This window comes from Salmo trutta, chromosome 31 (assembly GCF_901001165.1).
Source record: "Salmo trutta chromosome 31, fSalTru1.1, whole genome shotgun sequence".
Classification (NCBI taxonomy): domain Eukaryota; kingdom Metazoa; phylum Chordata; class Actinopteri; order Salmoniformes; family Salmonidae; genus Salmo; species Salmo trutta.
The window spans coordinates 17,887,267-17,907,728 of NC_042987.1; the positions used below are offsets into that span (position 1 = coordinate 17,887,267).

The following is a 20,462-nucleotide window of genomic DNA, read 5'->3' on the forward strand; positions in this document are numbered from 1 at the left end:
TTTTATAGGGGCCTATTGTAGGTTAGGGTTTGACAAAAAATAAATCCTGTTGTATTGGATTCAGGATTCCATTTTGATGTCGTTTCAGTTACATACAGCAGCGTGTTTGCCTTGCCTTGCTTCCTGTTTGATGTGTTGTTGTTCAATCAAAGCCAAGGTAAAGTAATGATCCTGTCCATTGTGATAGGTTCACCTTTCAACGCCCCACCTGCCAACCTGATTGAGCAGAGAGAAGAGCTGTTTTTAAAGAAGCTCAGCACAACCTGCATCAGTATATTGATTCAGAGGAGTCATCCTCGCCTCTCTGACCTCAGACGCAGCACTGGAGCAGGCTTGGGTAATTAACATTGGGCTAGAAGCCAGAGAGGAAAGATTGAGTGTATATTATTATAATGTTGCAGTAGTTTCTCTTCCATCGTCTGGGTTTGAGGGGATGAAGAGTATTTTGTATGAATGTTTTAGCCCACCAAAGCTCAGCACCTGCTATGGCTGACACTGTAAACTTACAAGGCAACTCATTTGAGTTTTGTTCTATCTCTATCTGTAAGTGTTCTGACTTCAAAGAAAGAGCATAGTTCACCATATCATAGTGACTACACTCTCCATTTTACCCCCTTTTTTTTCTCCCCAATTTCGATATTGTCTCGGGAGGCGAAGGTCGAGTCATGCATCCTCCGAAACATGACCCGCCAAACCTCACTTCTTAATACACGCCAACTTAACCCGGAAGCCAGCCGCACCAATGTGTCGAAGGAAACACCGTTCACCTGACAACCGAGTCAGCCTGCAGGCGCCCATCCTGCCACAAGGAGTCGCTAGAGCGCGATGAGCCAAGTAAAGCCCCCCAGCCAAACCCTCCCCTAACCCGGACGTCACTGGGCCAATTGTGTGCCGCCCTATGGGACTCCCGATCACGGCCGGTTGTGATACAGCCCAGGATCAAACCGGGTCTGTAGTGACGCCTCTAGCACTGCGATGCAGTGCCTTAGACCGCTGTGCCACTCGGGAGGCCCTTTCTTCCTTGTTTTATATAGTTATGTAAACAAGTCATTTTATTCACCAATTCATTCCTAGGTATTACTGTCTTTAAATAATCATATAGAATAGATAGCAAGTACACTCTCACAGTTTGTCCCCTACCCCTCTCACTGACTACAGTATGATTTTTACATTAGAGGTGTTTTGTTGAGGTTGTGTTATTGATTGCTTTTGACTTTGAGTACAGGCTCGACAATGTGTGCACAGTACTACTACAGGGACGGTGGCCTCTCTTCGCTGTCTCAGATTTACAGTTGATTTACAGGCTCCAGTTTCTGACGGAGACTGTCGGCTCAGGCTGCCTTCCTTCCTTCCCCAAGGTGACTTTGGCATCTTTTCACTCTGTAGAGTGTTGGCTCACTCTGTTTTTGTCGTCAGTCACTGAGCTTTCTTTACTCACAGAATTCAATTGACTTCTCTCAGTAGGGAAAATCTACACTTAGTTTTTACAGATTTATTTACAGTATTTACCACAGTACTTATTTTCTCTGGAAACACTTAAAAAGAGAAACTGTATTAATATAACTTGAAGTAGGTTGACTTTCTTTCCAGCTGTCTCTTGAGTGTTCAAAGCCCCAGGTTATGACGTACTGTAGGCTGTTGCTTGGTAAGAGTGTTGTTTTGTCAGATTGCTGTTTATTAGTCTCTTCCTCCTGGGGTTAGTGGAGGATCCACAGCAGCAGCATCAGAGAAAGGGGGGAATGGCTATCCAGTCTGTCTCCCAGCAGCCGAGCTCAGGTTGCCCAGGAGAGACACTCAATCCTGGCCCACGGTGCTGTCTGAGACTGGGGTGTTTGGTTCAGAATGAAGGAAACTGGATCTGAAGGGCCGGGGTTAGAACAATGACCTGCCGGCCCGTCAGGAGCATTATCAACCACAGAACTCTACAGAGGAAGAGATCAATACCATGAACACACCTATCACAGTCTGCTTTTCAGATGAGCTGTTATAAATGCATTAAAACAAATGTTTATCCGTGTGAGAGTTTGTAATGGCATGTCGTGCCATGTCTTGTCTAATGTGCCAACAAGTGTGTTGTGCACATGTTCCGTACACTATGGCATGTCTAATAATACCCTGTGTGTGTGTCCCAGGTGTGGAGCCTGAAGTTGGAGCAGGAAGTAGAGAAGAACAAGCTGCTATCAGAGGCTCTCCAGACCTTAGCTACAGAGCACCAGGAACTAGACCAGCAGTCCCTCTGTAAAGGCAGGAGGTCCTCCACGCTAAGCACACTCACAGAGGATGACTTCTATGATGCCCTGTCCGGTCAGTCAAACCCAACTGTCTTCATTAAACCCTTGGAGTGCATCGTAAATGGCACCCTATTCCCTACATAGTGTGCCATACTGACCAGAGCTCTAGAAGTATTCTATATAAGGCAGGGATACTCAAACTAGTATTTGAGAAGGTCCGGTCACACAAGTTTCCTAGGTGGCATACGTCCGGATGGATATGTTCATTTATCGGTAGTAACAAACCCCCACCTCGCGACCCCAAACTGTTCACATTCCTCTTTTTGGCAGAAAGAACAGATAGCAGTTAAGATCATTTTTCAGCAATTCTACACATTTAGCCATGGGGTGGTGAGAACATTTAGCCGTTTTAAAGCTCATTTCCTGCCATTCTACACATTTTGCCATATCGTACTGTATGGGTGTTTTATGTGATATCTGAGTGACTTCAAGGCACCCATGGGCACATAATCTGGCCATGATAACTACAGGATTTAGATAGCTAGGTAAGTAAGTTAGGCTAACTAGCTAACATGGGCTACTTGGTCAACTGGATATTTCTGGTTATAAATAGCTCTCTAAGATCTGTCAGTGAATATCATAACTAGGAACACTGCCCATGCGCTACCAAATTTCTAAATTGCACCTTGTGCATTCCAATATTACAACTCTCAACAGCATTCAATTGAAAGCCCGACTGAGTTCCTAAAATCTGGTCCGTATTCTTCCCATTCTGGGTCTGAATCTGGACCGTGGTCCGTATTCACCCCATTCTGGGTCTGAGTCTGGACCGTGGTCCGTATTCTTCCCATTCTGGGTCTGAATCTGGACTGTGGTCCGTCTGTTGAGTGTGTGTGTGTGTATAGGCATATAGAGAATAGGGTGCTGTTTAAGATTGCAAAAATTGACATTAATTATAACATTAACATATTTTTGTTTCAGGCTATTCTGTTTTTCATTGAATTGTCACTCAGAACATGTCTGAAAGACCTCTATAAGCACCTCTATACAAAGCGATGTATTAACACTTCCAGAGTACACAGCAACAAGCTACACCTTGATAAGAACCAATTAAATGAGCCTTGTAAATCTGTAATAAAAAATGAGCCGGCTGACTATCGTGTCTCTGCAGCTCTGAATGATAAAGGCGAGTTGATTCCTTCAGTCTAAATTGTTCATTGACCCTACCTGGCTCCCTAACCTTAGCTCCTCCACACTGTTGTCAGTAATGAAAACCACTTCCCCTGTGGAGTTGTTTCTGTGTTGAAGAATAGGCTGTGGTTTACAGACACCTTGTTTATTTTTATCAGCAGCACAGACACCTCTAGGATCCAGCAACACATCTCTCTCCAGCAGATGGTAGACTCTGAGGCTGAGGAAGATTTCACTCTTTATTTGGTTCTTTCTTCATACAGTTTGCAGAGACTGACTTGATAATTGTGTAATGTGCTGAATGATGTATGACCTAGGGAAATTCTACGGTAATGGAATTACGCGGTCTCCGATTTGTCAGTTTAAAATGTAAGCCAAACAAAAACCGTTGATTTCAAAGTTTAACAAACCATGCAACTCTATGCACAATGACTGCTTCAAACAATTTACAGAGTACCGTAATTTCCGGACTATAAGCCGCTACTTTTTCCCCACGCTTTGAACCTCGCGGCTTAAACAATGACGCAGCTAATATATGGATTTTTCCCGCTTTCAAATGTAAAAAAATAAATAAAACGCATTCTGTGACGTGCTCAGTTTTTTGGCGGCATGAAGCTTTCATTAGACCAATGAAATTGCCGAACGGGTTAAGGTCAAACAACTTTTTTGTTTACTGTTTAGATTAAATCGAGCGTGCTCAAACTTCCCATCATTCTGATTACTGTAGTCATTTTGTCACCCTCATCATGGCAAAGACACGGAGAAATGCATATGATGCAGCTTTCAAGTTGAAGGCGATTGATCTGGCTGTTGGAAAAGGAAATAGAGCTGCTGCACGCGAACTTGGTCTGGAGCAATGACTTTCTTGGTAGGCTACTGTTTACTGCTAATTTTTTATTTTTTGTTACAAACCGTGTTTCATTAAAGCCTGTGTAAAGTTCATTTGTTTCAATGTACCGGCAGGCACCTGCGGCTTATAGACATGTGCGGCTTATTTATGTTCAAAATAATAATTGTAAAAAAATTCAGTGGGTGCGGCTTATATTCAGGTGCGCTCAATAATCCGGAAATTACGGTATATGCAAAATAAAAAAAATGACTGTAAAAATGTAGATGCAACCTTTTGGTAACAGATTTACGAAAACATCTCCCTCAGTTTAAGTTTTTATTGTCACGTGCACAAGTACAGTGAAATGCCTTTCATTCTTGATCTTTCCCAACAACGCAGTAATCAATATCAGTATGTGTCTCTGTGTGTGTGTGTGTGTGTGTGTGTGTGTGTGTGCACGGAACATGATTCCCTACACATGCTAACGGGGTGGCTGAGGTGCCCAGAAGGTCCCCAGGGCACCTCAGCCACCCCAGCCTCCCTCCATGTCTTCCTGTCTAATGACCAATCCCAGCGCTGCGTTACACGGCTGGTTACCCAACGATTAGCTACCTGCTACACTGGCTAATTGTCTCCATGTAGTGATAATGGCCCTTACAACTAGTGTTGCAGAGAAGTAACAATCTCAAAATGGCCACTGCTGATGAATCCCAAGGCTAATGAGACAGCTAGCTAGCGCTTCTTCTTAAGGCTGAAATATTCTCTCTCGTTTTAGGCGGAAATATCTCTCGCTGTAGCTAGGCTCTAAAATTCCAACTCAATTCAAAGGGAGCTGGTTTAGTGAAACCTCTAAGAATATGATATGACCAGATTAAATGGAATTGTTAGCTACAGTAATTACTCTATGCTTGGCTAACAATGATTTAGTACTGAAATGCTCCAGCACAGTGTAGTCTATACCCTAGAGCCTTGCAGTGGAGTAGTGGTTGATACTGATGCTGGCTAAAATAGGAGCGTGCTGCTTTGCTATACAGTATGTTTGTGTATTTTAGAGTGATCCCTGGTTCCCTGGGATTGTTCCATCATTCATCTATCCACAGTGATCTACTGGTCAGAGCTCTCTCTCTCTCTCTCTCTCTCTCTCTCTCTCTACTCTTATAAATATACCCTGCTTACTGCATCTATAATACCATGTTTACGTTAAATGTAAGAGAGAGAAAATCGACCAGCATGTTAGACATCTTCAGTCTTGTTTGTTTACATAATAAAGATGCATCATGTCCGTTTGTTGTTACTGGATGAAGCCACATGACCTACGTCTATCAATGCCATTGCTCTACTTATGAGAGATTTTGAAGCTTGTTCCCATAACCAATCATGCCAGCTAAATTGTTTAATTAAAAGCATTATTGGCATGCCCAAAAAAATGTATTGGTAATATCAGCTCTGTAACCCCTGCCTCACACGAAGTACTACAAAAACTATTATACAATATTCCATGATAGTCTCTCAGCTCCTCCTCTTTGTTCTGTTTCCCCTCCCCTTTTTCCTGGGTGTTACTACCTGTGTTGTCCCTAGTAGCGGTAGCATGCAGTCTAGGTTAGAGGTGGAGCCAGAGTACTGTACTAACCACAGCAGACACAGCACCCAGAGGAAGGGGAACGTCTTTGTGGCCTCTCATAGGAACCCTATCTCCCAGGTGGGGTTTCGCTGGAGGGAGGGAGGGAGGAGGAGGTTCTGTCAGTCACTACTGGGTGGAGGAGTGTGAAGGCAGGCTGCAAGTTTATTTATTTATTTATTTTATTTTTTTGCTTTGCTAGGCTCAAAGGTGACATGACTTCCTCTCTGTCTCTGGCCCCTGGCACCCCCTCCCCCTGCAGAGTCCGACGACGAGCATTCTCTCTCTCTGAGCGGCTTCCTGTCTGTGGCCGGACACTCGTGTGAAGAGGAGGAAGAAGGGGAGGTGAAGGAAGAGGAGAGAGAGCCCTCTCTGTTCAGCAGCAGCACCCTCAGGGGACCCGCCGCCACCTGCGACATGTCTGGGGAGGTTAACCATGGCGACAAGAAGGCCCAATGCAACGGCGTCAAGAAGCACAGGTGGGGTCAGGATCCAGTTAATATGTGATGTAAACGGCTTGTTTTCAACTTGGTTTCCTGCTTGATTTTCTTGTCCCCTTCTCCAGTGCGTGTTAAAGCAAGGCTATTAACTGTGCGGTTCATTTATTCTAGAATATTCTAGAATATTCTATCATTATTTATATTGTTTTGTTGTTTCAAAATGTGTGTTTTTATCACGTGACATTTTGTAGGAAATTACTTTGTATGCAATAGAGCCAACGGCATGTAATGTGATATACCCCTGTCCGTCTAGGTTTTTATTCCTGTGTTTGTTTGGGCACCCAAGCCCCATAGACAGGTCTCTCTTGTTTTTCCATCCACAGTTATGTCATTCAGATTCAGCAGGCTAGTGGCTTATTGGTGCTTGGTACACTGGGTCAGAGCAGAAGGCTTTTTGAAGATTGGTCAGTCTACTTTATTTCTGTGGACGAGGATGGTTGCATGCCCTCTCTTTCTTAATCCAACAATTGACCCGTGAATAATTTAGTGCTTGCCAGTTTAGAGTACGAAATACTAAGTGGGAGGAAAGGGGTGAGCGTGCGTGTGTGTGCGTGCGCCTGTGTGTGTGTTGTAAAAGATTTTGATGAGGAGCTTGTTTATACGCTGTAACTGTCATTCAGAGTTATAGCGTCTCTGGCTATGTGTAGGTACATCTCTGCTGTGTGATGGAATGAGGGAGCCGTATGGGCTCTGGTCAAAAGTAGGGGAGATTGGGGTAAGTTGAACCAAAGGAGTAAGTTGAGCCACCCTTGTTTCTAGTAAACCACACACACAACGAATCATCTGACCAAATATTTAGGAAGAGGCTGTCATTTCATGGAGTCTGTGAAGAAAGAAACCACATGGAAAAAGTGGTAAGCAAGAAACAGTTTTTCACCAATAATTGAAAAATTGGTTCTATACATCAGTTTGGGGTCTCCATAAGCTTCAATGAGGTCCTTAACCTAGCATGAAAGTGCATCCTTGTAACTGTGTGGGCTAATATAGACAAAATGTTTGCCTTGGGGTAAGTTGAGCCAATGGCATGTTGAGCAAATTTAAGTGTTTTCTTCCCAGGTGTAATGCAAGGCCTTATCGCTGGGATACGAGGTATCAACACAGCCTGGCCTATGTTAAAAGTGTTTAAAAAGTATAAAGTGTTTGTTTGTTGATAAGCCTCTGATAAAATATGATTAAAAGACCAAAATGCAATTTGTGTTTGTGTTTGGGAAATTAAGATTGACATGGTTTTAAAAAGAAAGTAATAATATTTCAATCAGTACAGAAATTTGAAGGCTGCTTAATTTACCCAGTCCTGTGGCTCAACTTACCCCATACCCGGTGTAAGTTATGCCTAGAGACCACTTTTTTGGGACAGGCTATGTTTTCAAAACTGTAATGTTTACATGAATTCTGATTATTTCCAGGGATACACAACATCCTGAAATATATGTAGATATCTTTGTTAGAAAGAATACTACATTCTCTGCACCTCACACACACACACACACACACACACACACACACACACACACACACTACACACGCATCACAACTGATACTACCAATACTTATTATGATAGCAAAATACTGAACAATTTAAACACTTGCCCCCTAATCCCCCTTCCCCAAAACACATGTAAAAATTGGACTATAAATTGTGCATTCATGTATTATACTTATGCAACAAAAAAACATCTACTTTGTTCGTATTCTTAACTTTTATCATTTCCTATTGTTGTTGCATTGTCGAAAAGGAACCTGCAAGTAAGCATTTCGTTGGATGGTGTATACCATGTGCATCTAGTACATACGATTAATGAAACCTGAAACTATACTATGTTTCCCTTGACGGAGTGATGTTGAATGTACAAAATGGTCAACTTACCCCACTCTTCCCTAGTGCACTAAATTGAGGATAGGGTGCCATTTGGAATGCTTCCATTCTCCTTCCAGGATTCTGGACTCACTCCAACCAAATAAGCTAATTGATATCAACAGTGCTTCACACTCATGGGCCCAGTATTAATCATGGTGCAGTCAGACATGCTCTCATAAAGGAGATGGGATTCAGTCATTGTCGACCTCAGTATGTTAAAGAGAACTCATTTTTTAATTGATACCTCAGTTTGTAATCCCACAAGCGTACGATAAATCCTTGATAATGTGTTTTAAGGCTTGATTTGACTCAAGAGAAAATGTAGATGTCTATGGGAACTGAATGAAGCTGTAGAGTGAGGAAGTGTAGCTAGTTAAAGTACGAATCAGTTTCCTTAGCAGAACATATTATGGCGTGTTGTGGAGCCGGCAGAAGTACTGCTCCACCATGCTCCATTGGCCTGCTCATTCCACTGTTAACATTTTACATTTTAGTCATTTAGCAGACGCTCTTATCCAGAGCGACTTACAGTAGTGAATTTCATTTCATACATTTATTTTAATTTTTTTCTGTGCTGGCCCCCCGTGGGAATCGAACCCACAACCCTGGCGTTGCAAGCACCATGCTCTACCAACTGAGCTAAAGGGAAGGTTAAGAGAGAAGGGTTAGGATTTAGCCCCACAGGCCTCCTCTTTCCTCTCCCTTCATCTCCTGCTGCGTTCACTGTGTGTAGCTGCTTCACTGCTTATCGCTAAGTAAACACACCGCCTCCCAGAGGCATGCACACCTGGTCCACGGGCGGGCCGCAATGCACACACAAACACCGACAGGAACATGCAAACACTCTCCCATTCATTCATGGGTATTGCCTGAGACTTGACCGCAGCAGCTAGTTAGCTAATTAGCTGTCAGGTTACTCTGTTTCTAAATAGTAGATCAAGCCATTGCTGATGTTCCAGATAAGGTTAATGTACAGCTGTACTCTCTGCATAACTAAACAATGACTTACTTTTGTGTATTCCAAACATAGTTCCTCCCCATGAACAAAAATGGCCAAGAGCATTACATCAAACCAAGGGTACTTGCTTAATTGCAAATACACATACTTAGAAAGTAAACACGCCTCACCCACAACAAGATACCACTATCTGATTTAATGATAGCCTAGCCTTAGAGCGTTGTTGAGACGTAAGAGGAAGAGAGCCCTGCCTTATCTATAAAGTAGCTATATATAGGAAATATGCTACTGTAAGAGAATCTGGCTTAAACCCCTCATTAATTACTCTGTCACCAAAGTCCTTGAGTGTTTTTTTTTTTTACGTTTTTTTTTTTTAGCTCGTTCAATTCTCTGTGACCAGGCTAACTGTCTGCATCCATATATATTCAGTGGGATTACCCCATTTAGATTTGACCTTATTGTTTGTCTGTTTCATTTCTATCCAACAGAACGTCTTTACCGGCACCCATGTTCTCCAGGAACGACGTCAGCATCTGGAGCATCCTGAAGAAATGCATCGGCATGGTGAGAATTCACACTCATTATTCATTTAAGGAAGGGTAATGCATTGGCACAACCCAAAAGCACAGGAGCTGGATAAAAATGAATCTGGCTGGGCAAAGAAAGACAGGGATGTTAGTTCACTGTTTCCTGCACCCCCCCCCCCCCCCCCCAAAACGTTGAAAGCAAACAGTGAGCAAACATGCCTTTCTCTCTGTCTGCCAAGAATTCAGCCACAAACATTACATTTGTCATTTAGCAGATGCGTACTGGTCCCCCATGGGAATCAAACCCACAACCCTGGCATTGCAAGCACCATGCTCTACCAACTAAACCACACAGGATACATGTATTTTCTGCTGGGTTTTTTTCCTCAGTATTTTCTCTTTATACTTTGTTCAATCTGCCGCTTCTTTAATGTGGATTTGTGCTGTGTTAGTGGGAAATACTGCTGACCTGAGAATGTGTCCTTGGGCCGACTTACCAGCTAATGAGTTAATGTAGTTACTGTAGCTATGGAGAGATTTAGCTGCCTTGTTATAGCTTGTATTTATTTGTGACTATCTAAGCACAGGTCTATGATGTGAAAGACCCTGTCATCAGTAGTGGTCTGTAGGGATCCTAATACCCTTTTTCCACTTCCTGGATGATTTTTAATTGGATGATATAATCTATACACTTCCTGTAATTCCCCTAATTAAAAGGGTGTAATGATTCCCATCTGTGGCTCAAATGGCAACCTATTCCCTATGTAGGGTGGTTGTTCCACGAAAAGAATGCCTTTTGCATCCCTTTGATATTTTGAAAAGAAATTGTGCACCAATATTGAATTTTAAAAGTGGTTATATTAAATGAAGTGCCGTAGACCATATGGAGAATTCAATAAATCTGATTTTAAAATATGAATAAAGACATGCTAAAATCCAGTTTTCACCATCATTGTAAAGCCCTAGTTATTTTGTTGCTTTGCCATCTGAAGATGATTATTTATTTAATGTGATTAGTGAATCATTTATGTCTGTCCCTCATTTTAAGGTCAAACGTGTTACGTGAACTGGACCTTTTTTCTTTTTAAATATGTTTTTCTTATGAAACATTGAACATCTAATAGTCAAATCATAGTGTAAAAGCAGGTGAACTGGTTCTTTTCTTTTTGGCCATTTTGTGGTGGAAAACTGAACGGGTCGAGGATAACACGTCAACCCTGAAATGTTTTAACAATTATTTTTTGGAAGCTTGAATTCAGTCCCTGTTGCATACAACAAGCTTCCATTCCCCATCTCAAAAGGGGATTTATGGCTGACTTAAGATGACATCGTCAACCCTGTTACTTTATTTGGCTCTACTATAGTCATTTTTTTATTTAACCTCTTGGGAAGGGAAAACATGTTTTTATGAAGTCAAATGGGCTCTTTATGAAATAATGTTCGTTTTTTTGTTGTTGACCAAGTTAGACTTCAAGGCACCGAATTGGTGGAACGGCATCAGTGCAATACTTTGACTAGGGCCCCTTGACCAGAGCCCTAATGGGCCCTGGTAAAAAGTAGTGCCCTACATAGGAAATGGGGTGCCATTTGGGACACAGGCCTGGTGTAGGGGCAGACACTGATGGCAATGGAGAAACTACCATAACTATGTGTGTGTACTCTGTGGGTTTAAATCAGTTAGATCCATGGCAAATCATTGTTTTAACCCAGGGTTGCTACTGAAATGTGGGCCTTTTTACTGACACTGCAGAGACCAGTCAGTACGGGTGTCAAACAGTGTTCCGGACTGGGTTCTAGACTAGAGCTTATTGCTGATGTTATTTCACACCTCTGTCATCGAAACACCATTATGTCAGCTTTATAGGGACTTCCACTCTATTACCAATGTACTGTAATTGTCTCAAGTACTTTCAGTCTATTGCACTCTCTAATTACTATATATCCAATGTCCTATCATTGTCTGATATTACTGTATAATATAATACAGTATGTCTGTGTGGGCTGTGGATGAACTTCGTTGCTTGTGTGTTTCCTTACCTCTCGCTCTCTGACTCTTCTCCTCTTTTTCTTTCCTCTCCCAGGAGCTGTCTAAGATAGCCATGCCAGTAATCTTCAACGAGCCCCTGAGTTTTCTTCAGCGTTTGACAGAGTACATGGAGCACACGTATCTCATCCACCAGGCTAACGCTACCACAGACTCCATGGAGAGGATGAAGGTATTTTGCGCACATCATCATCCTCTCTCGTATAGACACGCGCATGAGTTTTCACTCACAATTACCGCTGTAGTACATACTCTTTTCGCTGTGCTCATCTACAGCTACTGACGTTACACATTTCTGTTCATGTATGATGGTTTACAGTGTGTGGCAGCATTTGCTGTGTCTGCTGTAGCATCACAGTGGGAGAGGACTGGAAAACCCTTCAATCCACTTCTAGGAGAAACCTATGAGCTGATCAGGTTAGACATATTACTGTGGCTGACGTTTAGGTTGACTGTTCTGTATGTGTTGTGAGATGGTGGTTACTACTAGTGGTACCAGTTTGTGACTCAAGACGTCACCAAAATACATTTGAATCCTTAAGAAGTCAGATGTCTCAAGACATCTGAAGATGGAAGGTGATGGCTAAGTATGTACCATTAACCCCCTCCCTCCTGTCCCCTCAGAGAGGACCTAGGGTTCAGGTGGATGTCGGAGCAGGTGAGCCACCACCCCCCTGTAAGCGCCTTCCACGCTGAGGGCCTGCAGGAGGACTTCCTGTTCCACGGCTCCATCTACCCCAAACTCAAGTTCTGGGGAAAGAGCGTTGAGGCAGAGCCTAAAGGCATCATCACCCTGGAGCTGCCCAAGTAAGTCTGGAGCTGAGATTCCCTCCACAGTGTACATGTACACTGAACAAAAATATAAACCCGCTGAAATAAAATGTCCCAGAAATGTTCCATACAAACAAAAAGCTTATTTCTCTAAATTGTTTTACACAAATGTGTTAACATCCCTTTTAATGAGCATTTCTCCTTTGCCAAGATAATGCATCCACCAGACAGGTGGTGATTAAACAGCATGATCATTACACTGGTGCACCTTATGCTGGGGACAATAAAAGGCCACTCTAAAATGTGCAGTTTTGTCACACAGCACAATGCCACAGATGTCTCAGGTTTTGAACGAGCATGCAATTGGCATGCTGACTGCAGGAATGTCCACCAGAGCTGTTGGTAGATCATTTAATGTTAATTTTTCTACCAGAAGCCGCCTCCAATGTCGTTTTTGAGAATTTGGCAGGCATAAGTTACAAACAACGAACACAATTGCATTGTGACGAGATCCTGAGGCCCATTGTAGTACCATTCATCTGCCGCCATCACCTCTAATGCACAGCTCCATGTCGAAAGGATCTGGACACAATTCCTCGAAGATGAAAATGTCACAGTTCTTCCATGGCCTGCATACTCACCAGACATGTCACTCATTGAGTATGTTTGGGACGCTCTGGATCGACGTGTATGACAGCATGTTCTAGTTCCCGCCAATATCTAGAAACTTCGCACAGCCATTGAAGAGGAGTGGGACAACATTCCACAGGCCACAGTCAACAGCCTGATCAACTCTATGCGAAAGAGATGTCACGCTGCATGAGGCAAATGTTGGTCACACCAGATACTGGTTTTCTGATCCACGCCCTGACTTTTTTTAAGGTATCTGTGACCAACAGATGCATATCTGTATTCCATTCATGTGAAATCCATAGATTAGGGCCTAATGAATTTATTAAAATTGACTGATTTCCTTATATGAACTGTAACTCAGTGAAATTGTTGCATGTTGCGTTTTACATTTTTGTTCAGTGTAGCTTTCCCTCCCCGAGAGTTTTCCTTGGAGTTTCCTTGATTTGGCCTTTATCTCCCAGTCAATATAGCAATACATACACTACCGTTCAAAAGTTCGGGGTCACTTAGAAGTGTCCTTTTTTTTTAAAGAAAAGCACATTTTTTGTCCATTTAAAATAACATCAAATTGATCAGAAATACAGTGTAGACATTAATGTTGTAAATGATTTTTGTAGCTGGAAACGGCTGTTTTCTTTAATGGAATATGTACAGAGGCCCATTATCAGCACTCGTTGTGCACCTGGGCCTCCCACTCCTCTTTCTATTCTGGTTAGAGACAGTTTGTGCTGTTCTGTGAAGGGAGTAGTACACAGCGTTGTACGAGATCTTCAGTTCTCGCATGGATTAGCCTTCATTTCTCAAAACAAGAATAGACTGACGAGTTTCAGAAGAAAGGTCTTTGTTTCTGGCCATTTTGTGCCTATAATCAAACCCACAAATGCTGATGCGCCAAATACTCAACTAGTCTAAAGAACGACAGTTTTGTTGCATCTTTAATCAGGACAAGAGTTTTCAGCTGTGCTAACAATTGCAAAAGGGTTTTCTAATGCTTAATTATCCTTTTAAAATGATAAACTTGGATTAGCTAACACAACGTGCCATTGGAACACAGGAGTGATGGTTGCTGATAATGTGCCTCTGTACGCCTATGTAGATATTCCAGCTACAATAGTAATTTACAACATTAACAATGTCTACACTGTATTTCTGATCAATTTGATGTTATTTTAATGGACAAAAGCTAATTTTTTTCTTTCAAAAACAAGGACATTTCTAAGTGACCCCAAACTTTTGAACGGTAGTGTATATTCTAGCAATAGAAATATTCTGGCAATAAAGCTATTCTGGCAATAAAGCTATTCTGGGAGCTTTTTTCTTAAGCCTGAATGAAACTAATTAATTCATGTTGAAGTTTGAAGGACATTTGAATCTCCGTGAAGTAGTTTGGTATGAGTTGGCATCTCTAAGTTGACGTAATTGGTGATCGGTTATCTGCTGTGACATGTTCTCTCTCGCTCTCTTTCTCTGCAGATATAATGAAGCGTACACCTGGACAAACCCCACCTGCTGTGTCCACAACATCATCGTGGGCCAGCTGTGGATCGAGCAGTACGGCAATGTGGAAGTGATCAACCACAAGTAAGGGAGACTCCCTCGCCGTGTGTTCTTGCACGTGTATCTGTGTGTGTGCAGTGGTCTGGATCCACGTTTGTTTCCAGTTGATTGAGCAATGTAACAGAACTGGGACAGATACTTGCCTTTACAAAGCTGACAGACTGAGCAGCAAAATGGTGGTTGTTTGAAAGCATTGTCTGGCTGTGGGGAATAGTGAAAGAGAATATGTAACTAGAAGGCTTGTCTTTCGGTGACAGGACCGGCGAGAGATGCAGCCTGACGTTCAAACCATGTGGTATGTTTGGCAAGGAGCTGCACAAAGTGGAGGGCTATATTCTGGATAAAAGGTACTTGTTTGTTACAGCTTTTTCCGCCAACTGTTTTACTGTATCAACATTTATATGTTAGCAATCAGAAAAGCCTAACCGCTCATTTTGACTGTGTCTGTGTGCGTGCAGCAAAAAGAAGCTCTGTGCCATATACGGTAAATGGACTGAGTGCTTATACACTGTGGACGCCGCCACCTTTGATGCTCACAAGAAATCTGACAGGAAGAACTCAGAGGAGAAGAAAAGCAACAAGCAGGTACTGTATGTGCACTAATCAAAGACATACCATATCAAAAACCAGGTAGTGCCTTCAGCCCCACAAGGGTGGTTATGTAACTATCATATCCTTTGCTGAGTAAAATAAGCTGTACTATCTATACCTCATGCCAGGCCAGTGCTGTTCATAAGATCAGATGATAATGTAGTGATAAATGGAATTAACTTTTACTCAATAAGCCACTAAGGGCAAAAATGTTTGTGGTGCAAAAGCGAGGGAGAGACTAAGGGAACCTTTCTGACCAGCATCCCATTGACTAGACAATCTATTTTTTATTTATTTAATTTTACCTTTATTTAACTAGGCAAGTCAGTTAAGAACAAATTCTTATTTTCAATGACTGCCTGGGAACAGTGGGTGAACTGACTTGTTCAGGGGAAGAACGACAGATTTTTACCTTGTCAGCTCGGGGATTCGATCTTGCAACTTTTCGGTTACTAGTCCAACGCTCTAACCACTAGGCTTCCTGCCGCCCATAGACCACTAGGCTACCTGCCGCTCATAGACAAAATCTATAACTGATCCTTACCTTAACCAAACCCCTAACCTTAACCCTAACCCTCAACCTTATCTAACCAATTTGAAATTTCAATATCGGTTTGCACGTCAGCCACATCCCCTTAGTGTTTTCCCTAAAGCAATGTTTTAGGTGCAAAAATTAAATGAACCTCATTTTAATCTGGCAGCATGATTTAATTTGAAACTTTTCTTCAACAAAGTGTATGATAATGAGGTGGTTATTTGACTAGAGTTTAGTAAACTGAGCAATACACATAGTTGCCTGGAAAATGTTGCATTTGTTACTTTTCCTTTTTTGGGGGGGTGGTATTTTCCTTAACTGCATTGTTGGTTAAGGGCTTGTAAGTAAGCAATTCACTGTAAGGTCTACACCTGTTGTATTTGGTGCATGTGACAAATAACATTTGATTTGATTTATTTAAGAAATCTTTACACTCGTTTTGGAGTGAGGACCCTTGATATGACCCAATAAGTAGCTATTGTAGTTGCATACCTGTTTGAAGGTTGCGTGTCCCCCTGTCTGTCCCTCCAGACCAGTGTAGACGAGGAGCCAGAGGAGATGCCCCTGCCTGATGGAGACACGGTCCAGGTCATCCCAGGAAGTGAGCTCATCTGGAGGATAGCCCCACGACCAGACAACTCTGCAGAGGTGAGAGGGGAGGAGAGGCAGGGGGTCGGGCAGAGGAGAGGCAGGGGGTCGGGCAGAGGAGAGGCAGGGGGTCGGGGAGAGGCAGGGGGTCGGGGAGAGGCAGGGGGTCGGGGAGAGGCAGGGGGTCGGGCAGAGGAGAGGCAGGGGGTCGAGGAGAGGCAGGGGGTTTGGGGAGAGGTGAGGCGAGGGCGGAAGGGGAGGAAAGCAGGTCTGGAGGATAGCTCCCCGACCAGACAACTGCAGAATACCTCCCCGACCAGACAACTGCAGGATACCTCCCCGACCAGACAACTGCTGAATACCTCCCCGACCAGACAACTGCAGGGATCACAGGGATGAGAGAGTACTGTATTGGAGGAATTACTAAGAGGCAGAAATCTGAGATTTACTGTTGATATTTTTAGCCTTCTTGAGTGATTGAACTGGTTGTCAGTCATTGATTTGTAGACCCTTCCCCCCCTCTCTCTTTGGTAGTTCTACGCCTTCTCCATGTTTGCCATGCAGCTGAATGAGTTGGAGGAGGGCATGAAGGGGGTCCTGCCCCCCACAGACTGTCGACTCAGACCTGACATCAGAGCCATGGAGAAAGGAGACATAGGTATGGTGATATAAAGCATTGTGTTGTTGTCAATGCTACATCTGTTGTTCAGCAATTCAACAAGCATTTTGTCAATTAATCAAAATATTTTGATACATTGAACTATTTCTGTGTTTCTCAGATTTGGCAAGTGCAGAGAAGAAGAGGGTAGAGGAGAAACAAAGACTGGCCCGGAAAAATCGCTCCAAATCAACAGAGGAATGGAAAACAAGGTGAGTGATTGGGTCTTCTCCCTTCCCCCATGGAACTCCCCTCCGATTCTGCTGTGCATCACTCTCATTTAGTGCTGAACAATTAGTGCTTTTTGAGGTCGGTTCGGTTTCCATCCGATTATTAAAAAAATTATCACGGTTTACAATTTCGGGTTTCGATTATAATTTTTTTTACAATAAATGCATTATGTGGGTTGAATGCTGTAACACAGAATAAAACAATACAAGTCCCATGATGGCAGTGACTGCTCATTACTGCTTATCACTTATTAACCATCATTGACTTTACTTTAATAAAACATTTCAGTTGTTGTGTATATTACGTTACATAGTTTTATTTAATTACTTTACTATTTCATTCCAAGTCTTCATCTCATCTCTATAGAGCTGCTGCCTATGCTATCTGACAAAATCACTATTTTGTTAATGCTTCAAAGTACATTAAATAAGACATACTGTTATGACTGCTGAAAACCAACTATCAATCATTTAGATCATGTACAATATTTTCAGGTATAGATACCCCACTAAGCAACTGCTCGCAATCCCTCTCGATCTTGCATTTTTCTGTCTCTTCTCTCTCCGTGTCTGCCCCATAAAACCTAACATAGCAGGCGTCCAAAAAAAAAACTGACCAGACAAGTAGGCACGCAATGGATTATGGTCATTGTTGTTAATTAGCACATTTTCTGTGCTAAACTATATAGAATATTGGCCTGTTGGAAACTAAACCTCTCTACTACATCGCACAGTTCAGGCTTGATCTTATTTATCACCAGAGAAACTGCGCAAACATTTTACCAAATGGAATTCAAATAATTGTACGGATGTTGGTTATATCATTAAAAAAGAACACAAAAAAACATTTCGGTTAATCGCTCAACACTACTCTCATTGGATGTATGCTAGCGCTTATGCTAGACCTGCTTTGCTAATTGTCACCCATTTGTGTCATCCTGTGCTATGTTATGCTCTTCCCCTGTGTTGTCATTGAGAAGGAACCCAGCTCTTGGCCCCAGGTTTGGCTCTGCTTGTCTGCTGTGGCTTTTGGTTGTTGTTGTGGTTCACTGTTTGAGTGCTGCACTATACCGGCTTCCTCAGGACAGCTTTAGAACTGCAGCAAATGCATTGATTCAAACACTGATCATACACCTGTACAATCTGAGTACAGTTGACTCCTGATTAAGAACATATTGAATAAGATAAAATAATTGCAGTAAAATGCACCTTTCCTGGATATTTGCATGCTATAGTTTGCATGAATTCATGAAAGACCTAAGCTATATAGAGAAAAATAACATTTAATGGAATCTTGGTTTGTTAAACCCCACAATCAGGAGTCAACTGTACTGTATTCTGTTTGTGTGGCTTTGTATTTATCACAATCATGTCAAACACTCATGCCTGTGCCTGAACACTCATTTCTATGTTTGTTTATCTGACTTAGTTCCTCTCGTTACTCCCATATAGGTGGTTCCACCCAGGCTCCAACCCCCACAACAAAGCTCAGGACTGGCTCTACTCCAATGGCTACTGGGAACGGAACTACTCCCTGCTGCCTGATATTTACTGACCTACAGGACACACACCTCTATCTGTACACATCTGTCTCTGCTGCTTTTCATATTCAGCCTGGAACTTCAAGTCCATAACCTGCTCTGGTCCTATATATGGTAAGGCTATTATTGGGAATTGACTGACCGCAAAGGCGACAACCATTCAGTAGTCCCCAAATATTATCTCTTATCGCAGCCTATGTCTCACTCAAAGCACAAGGGTGAAGTCCTCATGAGCCTGTAAGCTATGGTCATTGACCAGTGTATAGAATTATAATAAAACTATAGGGTGTAACCTGCCGTTCATTTTAACAAATGGGAGTGTTTTGAATGGCGTGAGTTGAATGCAGTGTCTCCAAAACACGTTGCAAGAATTTGTATTTCTCCAAAACACGTTGCGCTCAGTGCTGTTACTTACGAATGTGTGCAGCTACATTATCGTTCTGATACAGTATCAATTTATGTCAAAATAGAGCTTTCAAATAGTGTGTGTGATAGGTGTGTTCCAACTTCATGCAGTCTCTGCTATAGGCTGCCAAACTAAGCTGTCATTATGACACATTTTATCCTGCTTCGACCTCTAACTATGACTGGGGAAATTCTACGTGTTTGTACATATTATTGGATAGAGCTCTTCTATTCTTCTGAGCTGTAATACAATGTAGTTCTTTATGAATTTAAGATGCTATGTATAGAGGAGAGTAACTACTGTACTTAGAAGTATGGCTTTCTTCAATGACACTTGAGAGAACTTATTTAATCCAAGTTTGACCACTTGGCTCTATATGAAGATATATTTATCTGTATGCAAAAGTTTCCTATATAGTAAAACTGTAATTCAGGATATTCTGAGAGGTAGCCCTCACACACTGAATACACATACAGCACATGCACCACTTTTGACTATGCAAGCATTAGCTGGCACTACAACCCACAGACACACAGTAAGGCTGTGTCCAAAGGACACCCTATTTCCTACATAGCACACTACTTTTGACTTGAGCCCCATGGGGGAATAGGGTGCCATTTGGGAGACAACCACTGTTCAACACACTCATGCACTGCATAATGTTAATCTCCTTGGTTGTGAATAGCTGCTGCTGTAACCTCTGTAAATTGGTAGGTAGGTAGGATTATCATGTAATAGGCCCAGTCTACTGTACTGTCATGTATCGCCCCCTCTGAATGCACGTTTTTTTTCCTAGAGGCTACTCTCACTTTGTGTATAGCACATTACAGAATAAAGATCATTTCTATTGTTGCTAAATAAAAACGTAATGTTACCTTAGGGTGTTTGTGCCCTGTTTCTTATTCCCACCACCCTCACTCACTGTGTATCCTTGTAGCATTATGTAAGTTGTGGACTGAATTCCCCCGCATAATACTAACACGGGTGAAGGTAGGCCTAGTGATTCTCATGTGGGTAAGGCTAGGGCGGAGGTGTGTCTCTTTGTTAACAGCAGCTGGTACGCAATCTCTAATGTTAAGGAAGTCTTGAGTTTTTGCTCACCCTAATTAGAATACCTACTGATAAGCTGCAGACCACATTTACCACTGACGGCACTCAATGAGCTGTATAGGGCCATAAGCAAACAAGAACAGGAA

General features: G+C 42.4%; 1 protein-coding gene across 8 annotated transcripts in view; it reads left to right on the top strand.

Moving 5' to 3' along the window:
- Positions 1–20,145, top strand: part of LOC115169658 (oxysterol-binding protein-related protein 1) — a 40,614-nt gene extending 20,469 nt beyond the window's left edge. For 5 of the 8 annotated variants that reach the window (XM_029725506.1, XM_029725507.1, XM_029725505.1 and 2 more), the window contains 13 exons: positions 2,133–2,304; positions 6,132–6,348; positions 9,674–9,749; positions 11,794–11,928; positions 12,076–12,173; positions 12,381–12,563; positions 14,634–14,741; positions 14,975–15,064; positions 15,176–15,302; positions 16,375–16,491; positions 16,966–17,089; positions 17,211–17,301; positions 18,772–20,145. In XM_029725506.1, coding sequence (XP_029581366.1) covers positions 2,133–2,304; positions 6,132–6,348; positions 9,674–9,749; positions 11,794–11,928; positions 12,076–12,173; positions 12,381–12,563; positions 14,634–14,741; positions 14,975–15,064; positions 15,176–15,302; positions 16,375–16,491; positions 16,966–17,089; positions 17,211–17,301; positions 18,772–18,874 — 1,641 coding nt within the window. In that variant the 3' untranslated portion in view covers positions 18,875–20,145. Of the gene's footprint in view, positions 1–1,338; positions 1,359–2,132; positions 2,305–5,477; positions 5,951–6,071; positions 6,349–9,673; positions 9,750–11,793; positions 11,929–12,075; positions 12,174–12,380; positions 12,564–14,633; positions 14,742–14,974; positions 15,065–15,175; positions 15,303–16,374; positions 16,492–16,965; positions 17,090–17,210; positions 17,302–18,771 lie in introns of those variants that run through there. The other 3 variants (XM_029725513.1, XM_029725511.1, XM_029725512.1) reach the window with 3 other exon arrangements.
- The last annotated feature ends 317 nt before the right edge of the window (positions 20,146–20,462 follow it).